The sequence below is a fragment of the Festucalex cinctus genome, chromosome 18, assembly GCF_051991245.1.
Source record: "Festucalex cinctus isolate MCC-2025b chromosome 18, RoL_Fcin_1.0, whole genome shotgun sequence".
NCBI classification, from domain to species: Eukaryota; Metazoa; Chordata; class Actinopteri; order Syngnathiformes; family Syngnathidae; genus Festucalex; species Festucalex cinctus.
Window position 1 is genome coordinate 7,065,052 of NC_135428.1, and position 15,918 is coordinate 7,080,969.

The following is a 15,918-nucleotide window of genomic DNA, read 5'->3' on the forward strand; positions in this document are numbered from 1 at the left end:
GGCTCTCGAGTCGCCGCAGTTGGCGAAGTAGATATTGTAGGGCGAGAGGAGGGCGGCCACTACGGTGGTGCCGCCTCGCTCCCATCCTTCCCGGCGGGCCACGGCGTGGAGGTGCTTGTCTGTTTGCAGGAAGCCTTCGGTTAGGGCTCCTTTTACTCTGTCATGGTCATCCTCGGGCCCCAGACCACCTGTCATCACAGACATTATACTACATGAAAAATGGGATGATCATGATCTTTTTAATTGGTCAAGTGTTGCTTTAGCTGCTTCTCGTCTAGTTATACTGTATCACAATTCTAATCAGGCATTTAATTATTTTTATTTTTTTAGCCAATCCTTTATTTGCTGAAAAATTCACCTATTTTCTAATAAAAGAGGAAGTCAACCTTAATTAAACATTTCTCGACAATATGACCTCATTATTCTATTCTAAACATGAAATTCTGATTAATATTACATTCGTGGATTGTGAGTTATGCAGCAAAATCCAGCCGTTTTTATCCATCTAAGTGGGCGGCCATTTTGCCACTAGCTGTCGACTAAAGATGACATCACAGTTGCTTAGGGACTCAGGCAACGACAAATCACAGCTCACCTGTTTTGTGAAGCTGAGCTGTGATTGGTTGTTACCTGAGACCGAAGCATCTGTGATGTCATTTTTACTTGACAGCAAGTGGCAAAATGGCCGCCTCCTGATACTGATAAAAACTGCTGGATTTTGCTGCTTATACAGAGCTTGCTGATGAGCTTCAGGTGTGTTGGAGGAGGGACACATCCAAAACCTGCAGGACTCTGGCCCTGGAGGACTGAGTTTGGACACCACTGCCACGTAAAAATGTAAACAAAGAAATACATTATATAAATATTGTTTGCCTTTGCGGGCCACATTTATTTTTAGTTATTTATTTTTTGCCGGCCGGATGTGGGACCCAAGCCTTGAGTTTAACAGCAGCGACATATTATAAATAAATTAATACTGTATTAACGTAGCCTACAGTATGGAACAAAGAACCCTACGGACTATTAACGAACAGTAATGAAGCAGAGATTTGTTTGTTTTTCCAAATGGCAACGTTTACGTTTTGAAAATTGCTATTCTAATACAATGTAATGTCAATTTAAATTTGATCAGCTCTACACCACTATAAGTGAGACTAATTTTTTTTTTTTCTCCACCTCTTGTTTTAGGTTTGTATGCGGCAGACGAGTCCTGAACATGCGCATATGTGTGTATGCCTGTCACCTGTGGCCAAGATGTGACCCAAAAGGTGCTGCGAGCAGTGCTGTGCCACCGTGCTCCCCGCATGCCCATCGAACACGGCGAAGAAGCTCCAGTCGGCCTGCTCTCCCCCCAGCTGAGGTACGCAGTTGTGGTAGTCCTCCATGTTGGCCCTCCAGCCTTGCATGCTCCCCAGGGCATAGGTGAGTCCCCAGCGGGTGCAGCCCTCCTCTGCCAGCTTGTCCAAAACCGGCCGGTCCAGATACGGGCTGGGAATGACCTCCTCCTTCTCCCCCTCACCGGGTTGCTCCCCCTCGGCCGCTCCCCCCCGCCCACCTTTGAAGAAAGAACTGACCCTCTTTTCCGTCTCTTTGACCAGCTGACGCACAAACGCGGGCATCTCCACGCTTCCCTTCCTCGACGTCCTCATGCTTGGGATGTTTTGTTTACAGCTGGTGGCGAGGCCTGCTGCTGCTTGGCCCTCCTCAGTGCATGGCCGCCTCATCTGATGGATGTTCTCGCCTCCCTCTCTTCGCTCATCTCCTCTTCTCTCTGGAGACGTCACTGAGCGCTGCTCTCTCCTCCACCCATCCTCACTCTCCTCCTCTGCTGCGATTTCACCTTTTCCACAGTTTTTTTTTTTCTTTCAATGCCGGCCTCTTTGCCTTGTTATGTTTTCTCTGCCTGCTACGGGATTGGTCGGCTATTTCCGTGCACCAATCCCAGGCCCGCCTTTAACTGTCACTATCATATTGGAGCGCAGCCTCTCTCAACGTCTTCCTGTGGGTACTTTGGACCCTCCCACTTTGCGATAAAGCCAACCTTTGATCAGGCTGGATTACAGGCTCACGCATGGTGGATTATGGGGCAGCCTGGCCATTTAGATTACAATGTGCTTGAGTGACGGAGGAAAGGACAAACACAAAGACAAGTGGCTGGTGGGAATTTAAAAAAAAGAAATTGTCATTCTGTACTTGCATATGAGTACAGTATTGATGTAAATGGCAAATAATGAAATGGATAAGCAGGAACAGCGTTTTGGTTTCTATTGTAAATGCTCAAAATTGGACATAACACCATCCATCCACTTATTCTGTTTCACAGGGACATAAGAGGCAGACAAACATTCACACTCACAATTCGCACTTATCACAAAGTGGAAGCTGAATCCATGCTGTCTGCATGAAAGTCAGGCCAGTGATTAATAGAAGGAAAAAAAAAAACTAAATTTGGGATATTTTAAATTCATGTTATGTATTTTGCACCATACCTCATGACTGCAAAAGTAGCTCCACAATCTTATGTGAATCTGAATATGTAAATAATTTTTTTGTGTTCCCACTGTAAATAACAAATGTACCACCAAACTCAATTTTATTTGTAGAACACTTTAAAAATAACTTCAACTGAAACAGAGGTGTACAAACATGAAAAACAATCATAAAATGGAACCGAATTGAGCACAACAATTTTAAAAACAATAACAAAATAAATAAGACACAAGGGCATCTGTTTTTCAATTTGCCGTTTTTTTTTTTTTTTTTTTGCTTATGTATTTATTCATTATTTTTGAAATTGTCACGTTTCATTTTGGTTAATTTGTGAACTGGAGTAAACAACCCTCCATCATAGGGGTTACTTTCCAAACCAAAACAAAAAATATTGTACAAACAGTGCAACAGTGTTTTGATTGTTCTGTTTACAGCAAACATGAACCTTTAGCCATCGCTGTGTAAAAAGAAGTCTTGAAGAGAATTTACAATTGAAAAATCTGCAGCAAAAAAATGGGTCTTGCTCTTTCAAATTTAGTGTTTAACAAAATAGTGTTCTGCCATCCAGTGGCTAACACTAGAATTACACTCAAAGTAAACTGAGTCAGAACATAATTGAATACAAGTGGACAAAAAGTTGTATTAGTTACAGTACTTGAATCATTTAATTATTAATCTTTCATTGAAACATAAAAACAATACATTTCAATAGAATAAAAACCCATATGTGGCCCCAAGAGCTCATCATAGTCATCGAAAAGAATAATTACTATAAATCATGACCCTAAACTCCCCCCACCACACCGGCATTAACACCATTTTATGTCCGTTATGTCATTAAGTATGACATAAATTATGACATAAATGTAAAAGTTCAATCATCAGTCAAATTATGAATTTTACATTTATGTGCTAACATGCAATTTAGCAGATTTTCAGCTCCATAAATTTGTATATCATTGCTGCTACGTGAAAAATACTTGTGTCCATTTTCTTTCTTTCTTTCTTTCTTTCTTCTTTTTCTTCTTTTTCTTCTTTCTTTCTTCTTCTTTTTCATCTTCTTCTTCCTTTTTTTTTTTTTTTTTTTAAATTATTTTTGGGTTGTCTGCATTCAGTTTCATCCCAAAAACAAAAATGGACATAAGTGTTTTTCACATAGCAGCGACTCCAATTCCAATAAATTCCCTGTAAATTTACTACCAATAATTTTTTCACGTTAAATGTTTCTATCAATGTTATAACACTTATTACTCAAAATAACCACTTCAGTCAAGGAAATATGAAATATGTGAACACGTTCTCTCTTCGTCTGTACAAATATTGCAATAAATCCAAATAAAGAGTGATCATGGGAGAAAAAAAAAATAGTGCCGTAATGGCCTCCGCAGAAACTTACTTGCGTCAATCAAATTGCTCTGACGTCATCCCTGTAGCGCTCACAGCCACTTGGGGGCACATTTGTACGGCATTATATCCACTGCTACCATTCAGTGTGAGTATGCAGTGATTTATTGTCTTGGTGACATCACTCAGCAACAATTTCTCAGGCAATTGCAATTTGTGGTTCCAATCATGCTGCATACATCTTTCATCCAGTTTTACTCGTCCGTGGTTGGCATGCAGACAGTCATGCCAGCACGGCCCAACAGGACAGGTTGTAATATAAACAAATTTGAGTTGTTTCAGATAGCTGCCACAGTGGTGTTCAAACATTGAATCACAGAGGAGCAAATAGCGGAATATAAACAGGGAACGCTGGAACATGTCAGCTTGTCTGCAAAAGTCTTACTCTGTGACAACAATCTTTTTGGTCACAGCTGTGAAACTGGCGAAGATATTAAAGAGTCTGTTTCTTTAAGTTGAATGCATGAATCTTGAGGTACAGGTATTTGACTTATGAGTGCATCAATTTAAGTTTTTCCAGATACAAGCTTTTGTTCACATCTCTACTCATGCTCACTTCAACATCTGAAATATATTTTGGGATACAGAAAAAGCTTCACATCCCTTGAAGTCAGAAAACTGCAATCTTAAGCAATATTTATGTGGGCTTTACTTAAGCCCACTTCAATCTGTGAAAAATATCAAAACGATCCCCCCAATATTTTGGGATTTTTATAGACCTTAGATGTCTTCCTCTCCTTAGGTCCTCATTAACAGATAAGGAAAAATGCTTAATTGTCCATAAAATCAAAGCTTTCCGAAGCAACAATAAACAATTTGTCCATAAGTGAGCGTCTACAGCAGGGGTGTCCAAACTACGGCCCGGGGGCCACTTGCGGCCCGCCGTCCATTTTTTAGTGGCCCGCGACATATGCTAAAAATGGCATTTGACTCAGTTCAAATAAAATAAAAACAAAAATGTTTGGAGATGGTCAAAGTAAGAAGGGAGGGTGTTGAAAAACATAGGTGCTATTAAAGTTTATTTTAGTTAACTAAACTAACTAAACTAAAACTAAGCATTTATTTAAGAAATAAAACTAATAAAAAAACACCCTGAAAACTAATTAAAACTAACTAAATAAAAAAAAAAACACACAATTCAAAACAAAATAAAAACTAAAATGAAAAATTCCAAAACTATAATAACCCGACTGCCATATTACAGATAAATTGGTTTATATACTGTAGCATTTTCCTAAATATGCAAAAGCACCAATAAATTATTTGTACAATTTTTAGGACTAAACACAATTTCTCTTCATAACATTATGTGGCCCTTGCGTCCTTCTGATTTTCTGGATGTGGCCCTCAAATGAAAAAGTTTGGACACCCCTGGTCTACAGTATGAAGAGCAAAAGACTTAACGCCCCATGAAATAGAAAATATTGGGGCGGTCTTTGTGACATATTCAGAGGTTGAAGTAGGCAAAAATAGATGCGATAGCTAGCTAGCTAGCTAGCTAGCTACCTAGCTGGCTACATAGATAGCTAGCTAGCTAGCTAACTAGATAGATAGCCAGTTAGCCAGCTAGATAGACAGGTAACCAGGTAGCTAGCTGGAGAGATAGATAGATAGATAGACCATCTTTACTATGAATTGTATTTTTTCCAGTTTTGTCTAGATGACTCATTTTACAGTAGGCAGGCCTAAGTCTTCAGCTGCAGGACAGATGGCCTTACAAACAATTTAAATACTGAGGAGGACAGATGAATGTTGTCTATGACGGCCTCCAGTAGGGCACCAACTAGCTCGGGGGCATAGGAGTGTCTGAAAGCTGAGGGATGAGTACATGCTGATGTCTCAAGTTGCCAATTTGTGTGTGTGCGTGTGCGTGTGTGTGTAAATCCAAAGTGGGGCCATCCAATACGGGATAAAATTAGGCCAGGGCGTCCTTATATTGCTGACAGAGCGGGGGTGGCCAAAAAAAGCCTGCGGCGGTGCACGGCCAACAAGAAGGAAAAGAGAGGAGAGCGAGCAGGACCTCCGCAGAAATGGCCAGCAAACGTAAGGAAACAATCGGTGACACACTTTGAAGTTAAGAGCGGTCGCGCTGTCAATCAGTTGGGTTGTCAAGTGCGTGTGGAAATGGGAGGTGATTTATTTAGTGTGTGCAGGGAACGCACTGGTTCAACTTTAGTTTAAGTGAAAAGTTGGGGAATGGGAGAAGGCTTGGCAGATTTTTTCTTTTTTTTTTTTTTTCATTCTTCATATTAAAGTGTTGTGTATGTGAATGTTGAATCTATTGTGCAAGTTTGTTGACAAGCTTCAATCCTGTCCTGATAAATGTGAATGAATATAGCTGTCATTATGGGAGGAATTTTCACTTTTTGTTATGATGATGTCAGTGTTTTTGTTTTTGTTTTGTTTTTATTATTATTATTATTTTGTTTAGAACTTTTGCATCTGTTCTGTTGACTTTGTGGTATACAGTTTTTATAACATTATTACATTTAAATCAGCAATATAAAAATGAATGACTATTAATTTTTCTTTCTCTCTAAGGCAATTCACATAAATTAATAACAGCCAAAATCTGAATGTTTTCCAGTAATTCAACAGGGGTTCATTTCACATTAAGGAAGACTTAATATGATGACAAATCATGCAATATCTCTTGTTAGCGCTTGTGCTGTTATGACAGACTCATTTTCCTCACAATTTTGAGGTTGCAGGTTCAAATCCCAGTTTCCTGTGTGGAATTTAAATGTTCTCTCTAAGAATTCTCAAGTTAAACAAAAATAGTTATTTACATTAACTAATAATGCAAATTCATTTTTTTGTTTAAATTTCAGACCACTTAAAATAAGATATTAAAAGAAATGATGAAGTTACAAATTTGATAATGCGTATGTTGTGTTTGCAGTGATGGACCTGGTCTATTGGAGGAGCACGAGCAGGACCGGTGTTGTGTTCACGGGCTTGGTGGTGTGCCTGGCCAGTTTGTTCCAGCTGAGCGCCATCACTGTCCTCTCTCACATTTGTTTGGGCGTCATGTGCGTCACCTTCCCCCTGCGCCTCTACTACAAGCTGCTGGAGCTGCTGCGCTGGAACCCAGGGCTGCATCCTTTCCAGTGAGTCCATTCACATTGATGATTGGCTGACAAAAAGAGGGAATGTACCATTGCTGAGAATATTACTTTGGAGTGATTCTTGTTTTTTTTTTCTTGTTTTTTTTCTGCAATGTTATGTTTCCAGGTCTTATCTGGACTACGACAGCTCTCTGACAGACAAGGAGACGGTGATGCTGGTGGAGGAGGTGGTGCTGCTAATAGCGTTTGCCGTCACAGAGCTCAAACGTCTTCTTTTCGTTGACAATGTGATTGACTCGCTCAAGGTCAGAGCATGTTCAAAAGCAAAATATTATAAAACACTTACTGATTTTGAACCAGTTACATTTTGTTTTTGTTTTTTTTTCTTCTCTCAGTTTGTTTTGCTGCTGTACCTGCTAACCTATGTTGGCGTTCTCACTGCTGGGCTGACACTGGTCATAGCTGGTGAGTTCAGAAAAAGGATTTGTGATAATGTATCCACCACCATTTCTTCTTCTTTTTTTTTTCTTGTTTTTTCCCTGAAATGTCATTTGAATGACATTTCATGACGTATTTCATGTTGACAGCGTCTGCAGCATGAAGTAAATGTGAGAGTAGAGCCTTTTTATTTATTTATTGATATTTAATTCTATTTATATATTTTATTTGTATTTATTTCCACATTTATTTTTAGATTTATCATTGTTTATATTGTTTTTATTTTTATAGTTATTTGTACTTTTATTTATTCATGGATATATATTTTTGTTGTTTTTATTTCCATTTATATTATTTTATTGTATTTAATTTTTGAATTGTATTTTTATATCCGTTTTTGTTTTCACTTTTATACATATACATATATTTGTTGTTTATATATATATATATATATATATATATATATATATATATATATAATTATATTTGTACATTCTTATTTATTTATTAATATTTATTTATAAATATTTATTTATAATATAATAATAATAATAATAATAATTATTATTATTATTATTATCATTATTATTATTATTACTACTTTGGGTGGTGGTGTTGGATAGTATTTTTGGTCTTCCATAGCAGAGAGCTTCCATGGATTTTATTGTCTGATACCTTCACTGTATTGAAAATTCGTCCTGGCTAGGCTTAATTTTCAGTTACAATTTCAACATCATTTTACTTTTTTTTTCAAATTGTCTCATTAGTAATGGCATTTTAACATCAACATTTTTGTGTTACAGCTGTCATTGCTCTCTTTTCCTTTCCTCTGCTCTACAAAAAACAGCAGGTAATATTTGAATATATACTTATTGGCCACAACATTAGGTACACCTGTGCAGAAATCTGTTCTAAATATACCCGTCTCTGTCATAATGCCAGGTGAGGATAAGGAAGATTGTCAGAGCTTGGAAGGCTTTTGAGAAGAAAATCAAAACTTGGTGAGTAATTGTTACAAAATTAGTTGTCACAGACCTCATTACAATATAATAACTACTCTACGGTGCTGCGTTTTGTGTCAGGTGCCTCGGGGTGCACGATGCAGTCAAATCGGCTCGCGCACAAGCCGTCTCCTCAAAACCTGCTCCTACGCCAGCCCCCAAACAGAAAGTCAAGGCAAAGTAAACAGCACGCGCAGGATGTTTTAAGTGCGTCAAAAATGACGGCGGTGGTGCCGCATCCTCTGTCAGTCCACCATGACGTTGGTATTGGAACACCATTTAATCGATGCTCACAGCTGAGACAAAGCTGATATTCATTAGGAGATGCGTGAGGAGAGAGGAATTTTATTCAGCAAGATACTTTGTGTGGGCAAACTGATTCACATATTCACTTGAGTCAAGGACAGCACACACGCACAAGATCATAGTTTTTTTATTTCTTAAGTGGCAACAGGTCTATTTTTACATTAGCACAAGCACTGTGTTCCTGTTGAGATGCCAAATGAAGCTTTTAATTATTATCAGCGATATCATTTGAATAAAACTGACAGGAACCTCACCTGACAATCATATTGGATATGATATTTGTTTGTCTTAAAATTGTACCGTAATTCTTAATAACTTTTGTGGGAATTGGCATCTATAAATGTGCAATAATGACATTAATAGGCAAAGTTTTTTTTAATCACACTTTGAATCAATTTAAATGGCCATTGTGTTACCCGCCTTGGCCATCAGGGGGCAATATAGGACAAACGGATGGTGCTGTTATATTGAATATTTATATGTGTTGCTGCACTGTTTGCGTTCAAATATGTTTAAAGGGTTATACACACGTTTGCTATTATGTGTTAGCATTAGCATTAACCTAGCGGACTAAATATTAAGCTATGTGATTGTGTAATTCACTTTGTTTTCTGTTTATTATTTGTGCTTTATTCTACTATTACATACATCACTGGTGATGAAAACAGAAAACAAACAGGCTGTTCAAGTTGAGCATGCAGAAGTTCATTGTCCAAATCATGCACATTTAAAATAGCATCATCTTGTAAATTGTAGTGCAAGTTGAGGGCCAAACTACAAAAATGGTGTTAATCTTCAGCTGTGACTTGTTTTATTGATAAATTGTTACTGTTCTGCAAAAGTATGACTCTAATGACCACATACTGTACTCAACTAACATGTCTTAATGTGCTAATAAAGCATGTACTGTAGATGCCCCCCCCCCCCCCCCCCCGCATATCTATTATATTCGAGTTAATTTACAAGGTGTCATAGTGATGTGTCTCAACACTTACGCAAAGGTATCTGTACATTTGTTATTTATTTCATTGTAGCTGCGAAATATAATATTTTAGAACTGTGAATTTCATACCCCGCATTTAACAGCTAGCCAAACCATCTCCGCTGCGTCACCCAGAATGGCAGGAGTCTTTTTTTCTGTTGAGTATAGCAGTTTTTATACAAGTCATTTATGAAGAATCAACTTTAAAAACAATAATATTAGAATCAGTGCATTGTTCTTTTTGCCCTTCTTTCTGTAATAAAAAGCAAAAAAAAATGTAATACTGTACGTATTTGATTCTGATTCATGTTGTTCTACAATTACAATTCTAATGTATTAAATAAATAAATAAATAAATAATAATAATGGATGGATAATAATAATACTACTAATAATGATTTTGAGATGTATTTTAACATCTTTAAATAAAAAATAAAATTGTGTGAAGTTTTTTTTTATGTCAGGAAGGATGGTTTTGTTTTGTTTTGTTTTGTTTTTTTTTTAATCTTAAAAATTGGTCTTACATACTTCGTAATTTGATGTAACACCAAGAGTGATGCTTCAGTATAAGTCGTGGGAAGTAAGAGATTCTTCTATACATGGTCTTTTTTTTTTGTTTGTTTGTTTAAAAAAAAAAAAAAAAAAAACGGCATACTATACATGGTCTTTTTTTTAAAACAAAACAAAAAAATGCCATACTATACATGGTCGTTTGGAAAACAAACAAACAAACAAACAAACAACAAAACGCTTTACTGTACATGCTTGTTTTTTTTGTTTTTTTTTTAAAACAGCTTACTATATCCATGGTCATTTATTTTTATAGACTTTGGTGTGACCCGGCCGGGGGATTGAACCCTCGACCTCCCATTGTCAGGGTGGACACTCTACCACTTGACCACTGAGATGGTCTTTGAGGAGTGGGGGGGAGGGAAAAAAAAAAAAAGCTTCAGTTTATTTTATTTATTTATTTATTTATTTTTTTAAACGTCGATTAAAAAAAAAAAAAGCCTTACTATACATGGTCGTTTTTTTTTTTTTTGTTTGTTTTTTTTTTAAAACACCATACTATACATGGTCGTTTTAAAAAAAATTAAAACGCCTTACTATACATGGTTGTTTTTAAAAAAAAATTAAAAATGTCTTACTATACGTGGTCATGTTTTTTGTTTTTGTTAGAGGAAAAAAAAAAGCCTTACTATACATGGTCATTTTTTGTTAGAAAGAAAAGTGTTACTATACATGGTCATTTTTTGTTAGAAAAAAAAAGTCTTACTATACATGGTAATATTTTTTATTTAAAAAAAGTCTTACCATACATGGTAATATTTTTTATTTAAAAAAAAAGTCTTACTATACATGGTCATTTTTTGTTAGAAAAAAAAGCCTTACTATACATGGTCTTTTTCTTTTCTTTTTTTTTGTTTTTGTTTTGTTTTTTTTTGTTAGAGAAAAAAAAAAGCCTTACAATACATGGTCATTTTTTTTTTGTTAGAGAAAAAAAAAGCCTTACTATACATGGTCATTTTTTTTGTGAGAGAAAAAAAAGCCTGACAATACATGATCTTTTTTTTTTTTTTAAGAGAAAAAAAAGCCTTACTATACATGGTCATTTTTTTTTGTTAGAGAAAAAAAAAGCCTTAATATACATGGTCATTTAAAAAAAAAAAATTTTAGAGAAAAAAAAACCTGACTATACATGGTCATTTTTTTTTTTTTGTTAGAGAAAAAAAAAGCCTTACTATACATGGTCATTTTTTTTTTTCTTAGAGAAAAAAAAGCCTTACTATACATGGTCATTTTTTTTTTCTTAGAGAAAAAAAAAGCCTTACTATACATGGTCACTTTTTTTTGTTAGAGAAAAAAAAAGCCTTACTATACATGGTCATTTTTATTTTTTTTTTTGTTTGAGAAAAAAAAGCCTTACTATACATGGTCATTTTTTTTTGTTAGAGAAAAAAAAGCCTTACTATACATGGTCATTTTTTTTGTTAGAGAAAAAAAAGCCTTACTATACATGGTCTTTTTTTTTTGTTAGAGAAAAAAAAAGCCTTACTATACATGGTCATTTTTATTTTTTTTTTTGTTAGAGAAAAAAAAAGCCTTACTATACATGGTCATTTTTTTATGTTAGAGAAAAAAAAAAAGCCTTACTATACATGGTCATATTTTATTTTTATTTTTTTGTTAGAGAAAAAAAAGCCTTACTATACATGGTCTTTTTTTTTTTTTTTTTTTTTTTTTTTTTGTTAGAGAAAAAAAGCCTTACTATACATGGTCACTTTTTTTTTGTTAGAGTAAAAAAAAACCTTACTATACATGGTCATTTTTTTTTTGTTAGAGAAAAAAAAAGCCTTACTATACATGGTCATTTTTTTTTTTTTTGTTAGAGAAAAAAAAAGCCTTACTATACATGGTCATTTTTTTTTTTCTTAGAGAAAAAAAAGCCTTACTATACATGGTCATTTTTTTTTTTCTTAGAGAAAAAAAAAGCCTTACTATACATGGTCACTTTTTTTTTTTTTTTTTTTTTTTAGAGAAAAAAAAGCCTGACTATAAATGGTCTTTTTTTTTTTGTTTGAGAAAAAAAAAGCCTTACGATACATGGTCTTTTTTTTTTTTTGTTTTTTTTTTTTTTGTTAGAGAAAAAAAAAGCCTTACTATACATGGTCATTTTTTTATGTTAGAGAAAAAAAAAAAAGCCTTACTATACATGGTCATATTTTATTTTTATTTTTTTGTTAGAGAAAAAAAAAGCCTTACTATACATGGTCTTTTTTTTTTTTTTTTTTTTTTTTTGTTAGAGAAAAAAAGCCTTACTATACATGGTCACTTTTTTTTTGTTAGAGTAAAAAAAAAACCTTACTATACATGGTCATTTTTTTTTTGTTAGAGAAAAAAAAAGCCTTACTATACATGGTCTTTTTTTTTTAGAGAAAAAAAAAGCCTTACTATACATGGTCATTTTTTTTTTTGTTAGAGAAAAAAAAGCCTTACTATACATGGTCATTTTTTTTTTGTTAGAGAAAAAAAAAAGCCTTACTATACATGGTCATTTTTTTGTTTTTGTTTTTTTGTTAGAGAAAAAAAAGCCTTACTATACATGGTCATTTTTTTTTGTTAGAGAAAAAAAAAGCCTTTTTTTTTTTTTTTGTTAGAGAAAAAAAAGCCTTACTATACATGGTCATTTTTTTTTGTTTGAGAAAAAAAAAGCCTTTCTATACATTGTCATTTTTTTTTTGTTTGAGAAAAAAAAAGCCTTACTATACATGGTCATTTTTTTTTGTTTGAGAAAAAAAAAGCCTTACTATACATGGTCTTTTTTTTTTTTTTTTTTTGTTAGAGAAAAAAAAAGCCTTACTATACATGGTCATTTTTTTTTTGTTGTTCGAGAAAAAAAAAGCCTTACTATACATGGTAATTATTTTTTATTTTTTTTTGTTAGAGAAAAAAAAAGCCTTACTATACATGGTCATTTTTTTTTTTGTTAGAGAAAAAAAAGCCTTACTATCCATGGTCACTTTTTTTTTGTTAGAGAAAAAAAAACCCTTACTATACATGGTCATTTTTTTTTTTGTTCGAGAAAAAAAAAAAAGCCTTACTATACATGGTCATATTTTTTTTTGTTCGAGAAAAAAAAAAAGCCTTACTATACATGGTCATTTTTTTTTTTGTTCGAGAAAAAAAAAAGCCTTACTATACATGGTCATTTTTTTTGTTAGAGAAAAAAAAAACGCCTTACTATACATGGTCATTTTTTTTTTTGTTAGAGAAAAAAAAGCCTTACTATACATTGTCATTTTTTTTTTGTTAGAGAAAAAAAAAGCCTTACTATACATGGTCTTTTTTTTTTTGTTAGAGAAAAAAAAAAGCCTTACTATACATGGTCTTTTTTTTTTTTTTTGTTAGAGAAAAAAAAAAGCCTTACTATACATGGTCATTTTTATTTATTTTTTTTGTTAGAGAAAAAAAAAGCCTTACTATACATGGTCATTTTTTTTGTTCGAGAAAAAAAAAAAGCCTTACTATACATGGTCATTTTTTTTTGTTAGAGAAAAAAAAAAACCTTACTATACATGGTCTTTTTTTTTTTTTTGTTATAGAAAAAAAAAGCCTTACTATACATGGTCATTTTTTTTTTAGAGAAAAAAAAGCCTTACTATACATGGTCTTTTTTTTTGTTAGAGAAAAAAAAGCCTTACTATACATGGTCATTTTTTTTTGTTAGAAAAAAAAAAAGCCTTACTATACATGGTCATTTTTTTTTTTGTTAGAGAAAAAAAAAAAGCCTTACTATACATGGTCTTTTTTTTTTTTTTGTTAGAGAAAAAAAAAAGCCTTACTATACATGGTCATTTTTTTTTTGTTAGAGAAAAAAAAGCCTTACTATACATGGTCTTTTTTTTTTTTTTTTTTTTTAGAGAAAAAAAAAGCCTTACTATACATGGTCATTTTTTTTTGTTAGAGAAAAAAAAAGCCTTACTATACATGGTCATTTTTTTTGTTAGAAAAAAAAAAAGCCTTACTAAACATGGTCATTTTTTTTTTTTGTTAGAGAAAAAAAAAGCCTTACAATACATGGTCATTTTTTTTTGTTAGAGAAAAAAAAAAGCCTTACTATACATGGTCATTTTTTTTTGTTAGAGAAAAAAAAAGCCTTACTATACATGGTCATTTTTTTTTGTTAAAGACAAAAAAAGAAGGCTTACTATACATGGTCATTTTTTTTGTTCGAGAAAAAGAAAAGACTTACTATATGTTGGATAAATCGGAACTATGTGTGAATCATTGTATGTTGCAACACGGATGTGTTGTATTGGTGCACATGGCAAGCGAGCGATAAAGAACACTTTGAAAACATCAACAGGTGTCGTCATTGTCTCACGTACCGATAGTTAACACTACACTATACATGGTCATTTTTTTTTTGTTAGAGAAAAAAAAGCCTTACTCTACATGGTCTTTTTTTTTTTTGTTAGAAAAAAAAAAAGCCTTACTATACATGGTCTTTTTTTTTTTTGTTAGAGAAAAAAAAAGCCTTACTATACATGGTCATTTTTATTGTATTTTTTTGTTAGAGAAAAAAAAAAGCCTTACTATACATGGTCATTTTTTTTTGTTCGAGAAAAAAAAAAAAGCCTTACTATACATGGTCATTTTTTTTTGTTAGAGAAAAAAAAAAGCCTTACTATACATGGTCTTTTTTTTTTTTTGTTATAGAAAAAAAAAGCCTTACTATACATGGTCTTTTTTTTTTTTTTTTGTTAGAGAAAAAAAAAAGCCTTACTATACATGGTCATTTTTTTTTGTTTTTGTTAGAGAAAAAAAAAAGCCTTACTATACATGGTCATTTTTTTTTTTGTTAGAGAAAAAAAAAAAGCCTTACTATACATGGTCTTTTTTTTTTTTTTTTGTTAGAGAAAAAAAAAAGCCTTACTATACATGGTCATTTTTTTTTTGTTAGAGAAAAAAAAGCCTTACTATACATGGTCTTTTTTTTTTTTTTTTTTTTTAGAGAAAAAAAAAGCCTGACTATACATGGTCATTTTTTTTTGTTAGAGAAAAAAAAAGCCTTACTATACATGGTCATTTTTTTTTGTTAGAAAAAAAAAAAAGCCTTACTAAACATGGTCATTTTTTTTTTTTGTTAGAGAAAAAAAAAAGCCTTACTATACATGGTCATTTTTTTTTGTTAGAGAAAAAAAAAGCCTTACTATACATGGTCATTTTTTTTTGTTAAAGACAAAAAAAGAAGGCTTACTATACATGGTCATTTTTTTTGTTCGAGAAAAAGAAAAGACTTACTATATGTTGGATAAATCGGAACTATGTGTGAATCATTGTATGTTGCAACACGGATGTGTTGTATTGGTGCACATGGCAAGCGAGCGATAAAGAACACTTTGAAAACATCAACAGGTGTCGTCATTGTCTCACGTACCGATAGTTAACACTACACTATACATGGTCATTTTTTTTTTGTTAGAGAAAAAAAAGCCTTACTCTACATGGTCTTTTTTTTTTTTGTTAGAAAAAAAAAAAGCCTTACTATACATGGTCTTTTTTTTTTTTTGTTAGAGGAAAAAAAAGCCTTACTATACATGGTCATTTTTATTGTATTTTTTTGTTAGAGAAAAAAAAAAGCCTTACTATACATGGTCATTTTTTTTTGTTCGAGAAAAAAAAAAAAGCCTTACTATACATGGTCATTTTTTTTTGTTAGAGAAAA

General features: G+C 33.1%; 2 protein-coding genes across 6 annotated transcripts in view; one reads left to right on the forward strand and one right to left on the reverse strand.

Annotated features, from left to right (window-relative positions):
* ppm1nb (protein phosphatase, Mg2+/Mn2+ dependent, 1Nb (putative)) overlaps positions 1 to 1,936 on the reverse strand; it is a 7,444-nt gene extending 5,508 nt beyond the window's left edge. Inside the window, exons 1-2 of one of the 2 annotated variants that reach the window (XM_077504946.1) lie at positions 1,244 to 1,936; positions 1 to 188 (exon numbers count right to left, since the gene is read on the reverse strand). The exon at positions 1 to 188 is cut by the window's left edge and continues 384 nt beyond it. In XM_077504946.1, coding sequence (XP_077361072.1) covers positions 1 to 188; positions 1,244 to 1,724 — 669 coding nt within the window. In that variant the 5' untranslated portion in view covers positions 1,725 to 1,936. The remainder of the gene's footprint in view (positions 189 to 1,243) is intronic. The other variant, XM_077504945.1, reaches the window with a different exon arrangement.
* The window catches only part of rtn2b (reticulon 2b), an 18,442-nt gene extending 8,310 nt beyond the window's left edge, over positions 1 to 10,132 (forward strand). For 3 of the 4 annotated variants that reach the window (XM_077504949.1, XM_077504951.1, XM_077504948.1), the window contains 8 exons: positions 734 to 837; positions 1,189 to 1,360; positions 6,797 to 7,004; positions 7,129 to 7,267; positions 7,358 to 7,427; positions 8,204 to 8,250; positions 8,343 to 8,401; positions 8,483 to 10,132. In XM_077504949.1, the coding sequence (XP_077361075.1) occupies positions 6,799 to 7,004; positions 7,129 to 7,267; positions 7,358 to 7,427; positions 8,204 to 8,250; positions 8,343 to 8,401; positions 8,483 to 8,585 (624 nt within the window). In that variant the 5' untranslated portion in view covers positions 734 to 837; positions 1,189 to 1,360; positions 6,797 to 6,798 and the 3' untranslated portion in view covers positions 8,586 to 10,132. Of the gene's footprint in view, positions 1 to 733; positions 838 to 1,188; positions 1,361 to 5,711; positions 5,938 to 6,796; positions 7,005 to 7,128; positions 7,268 to 7,357; positions 7,428 to 8,203; positions 8,251 to 8,342; positions 8,402 to 8,482 lie in introns of those variants that run through there. The other variant, XM_077504947.1, reaches the window with a different exon arrangement.
* Positions 10,133 to 15,918: the final 5,786 nt, after the last annotated feature.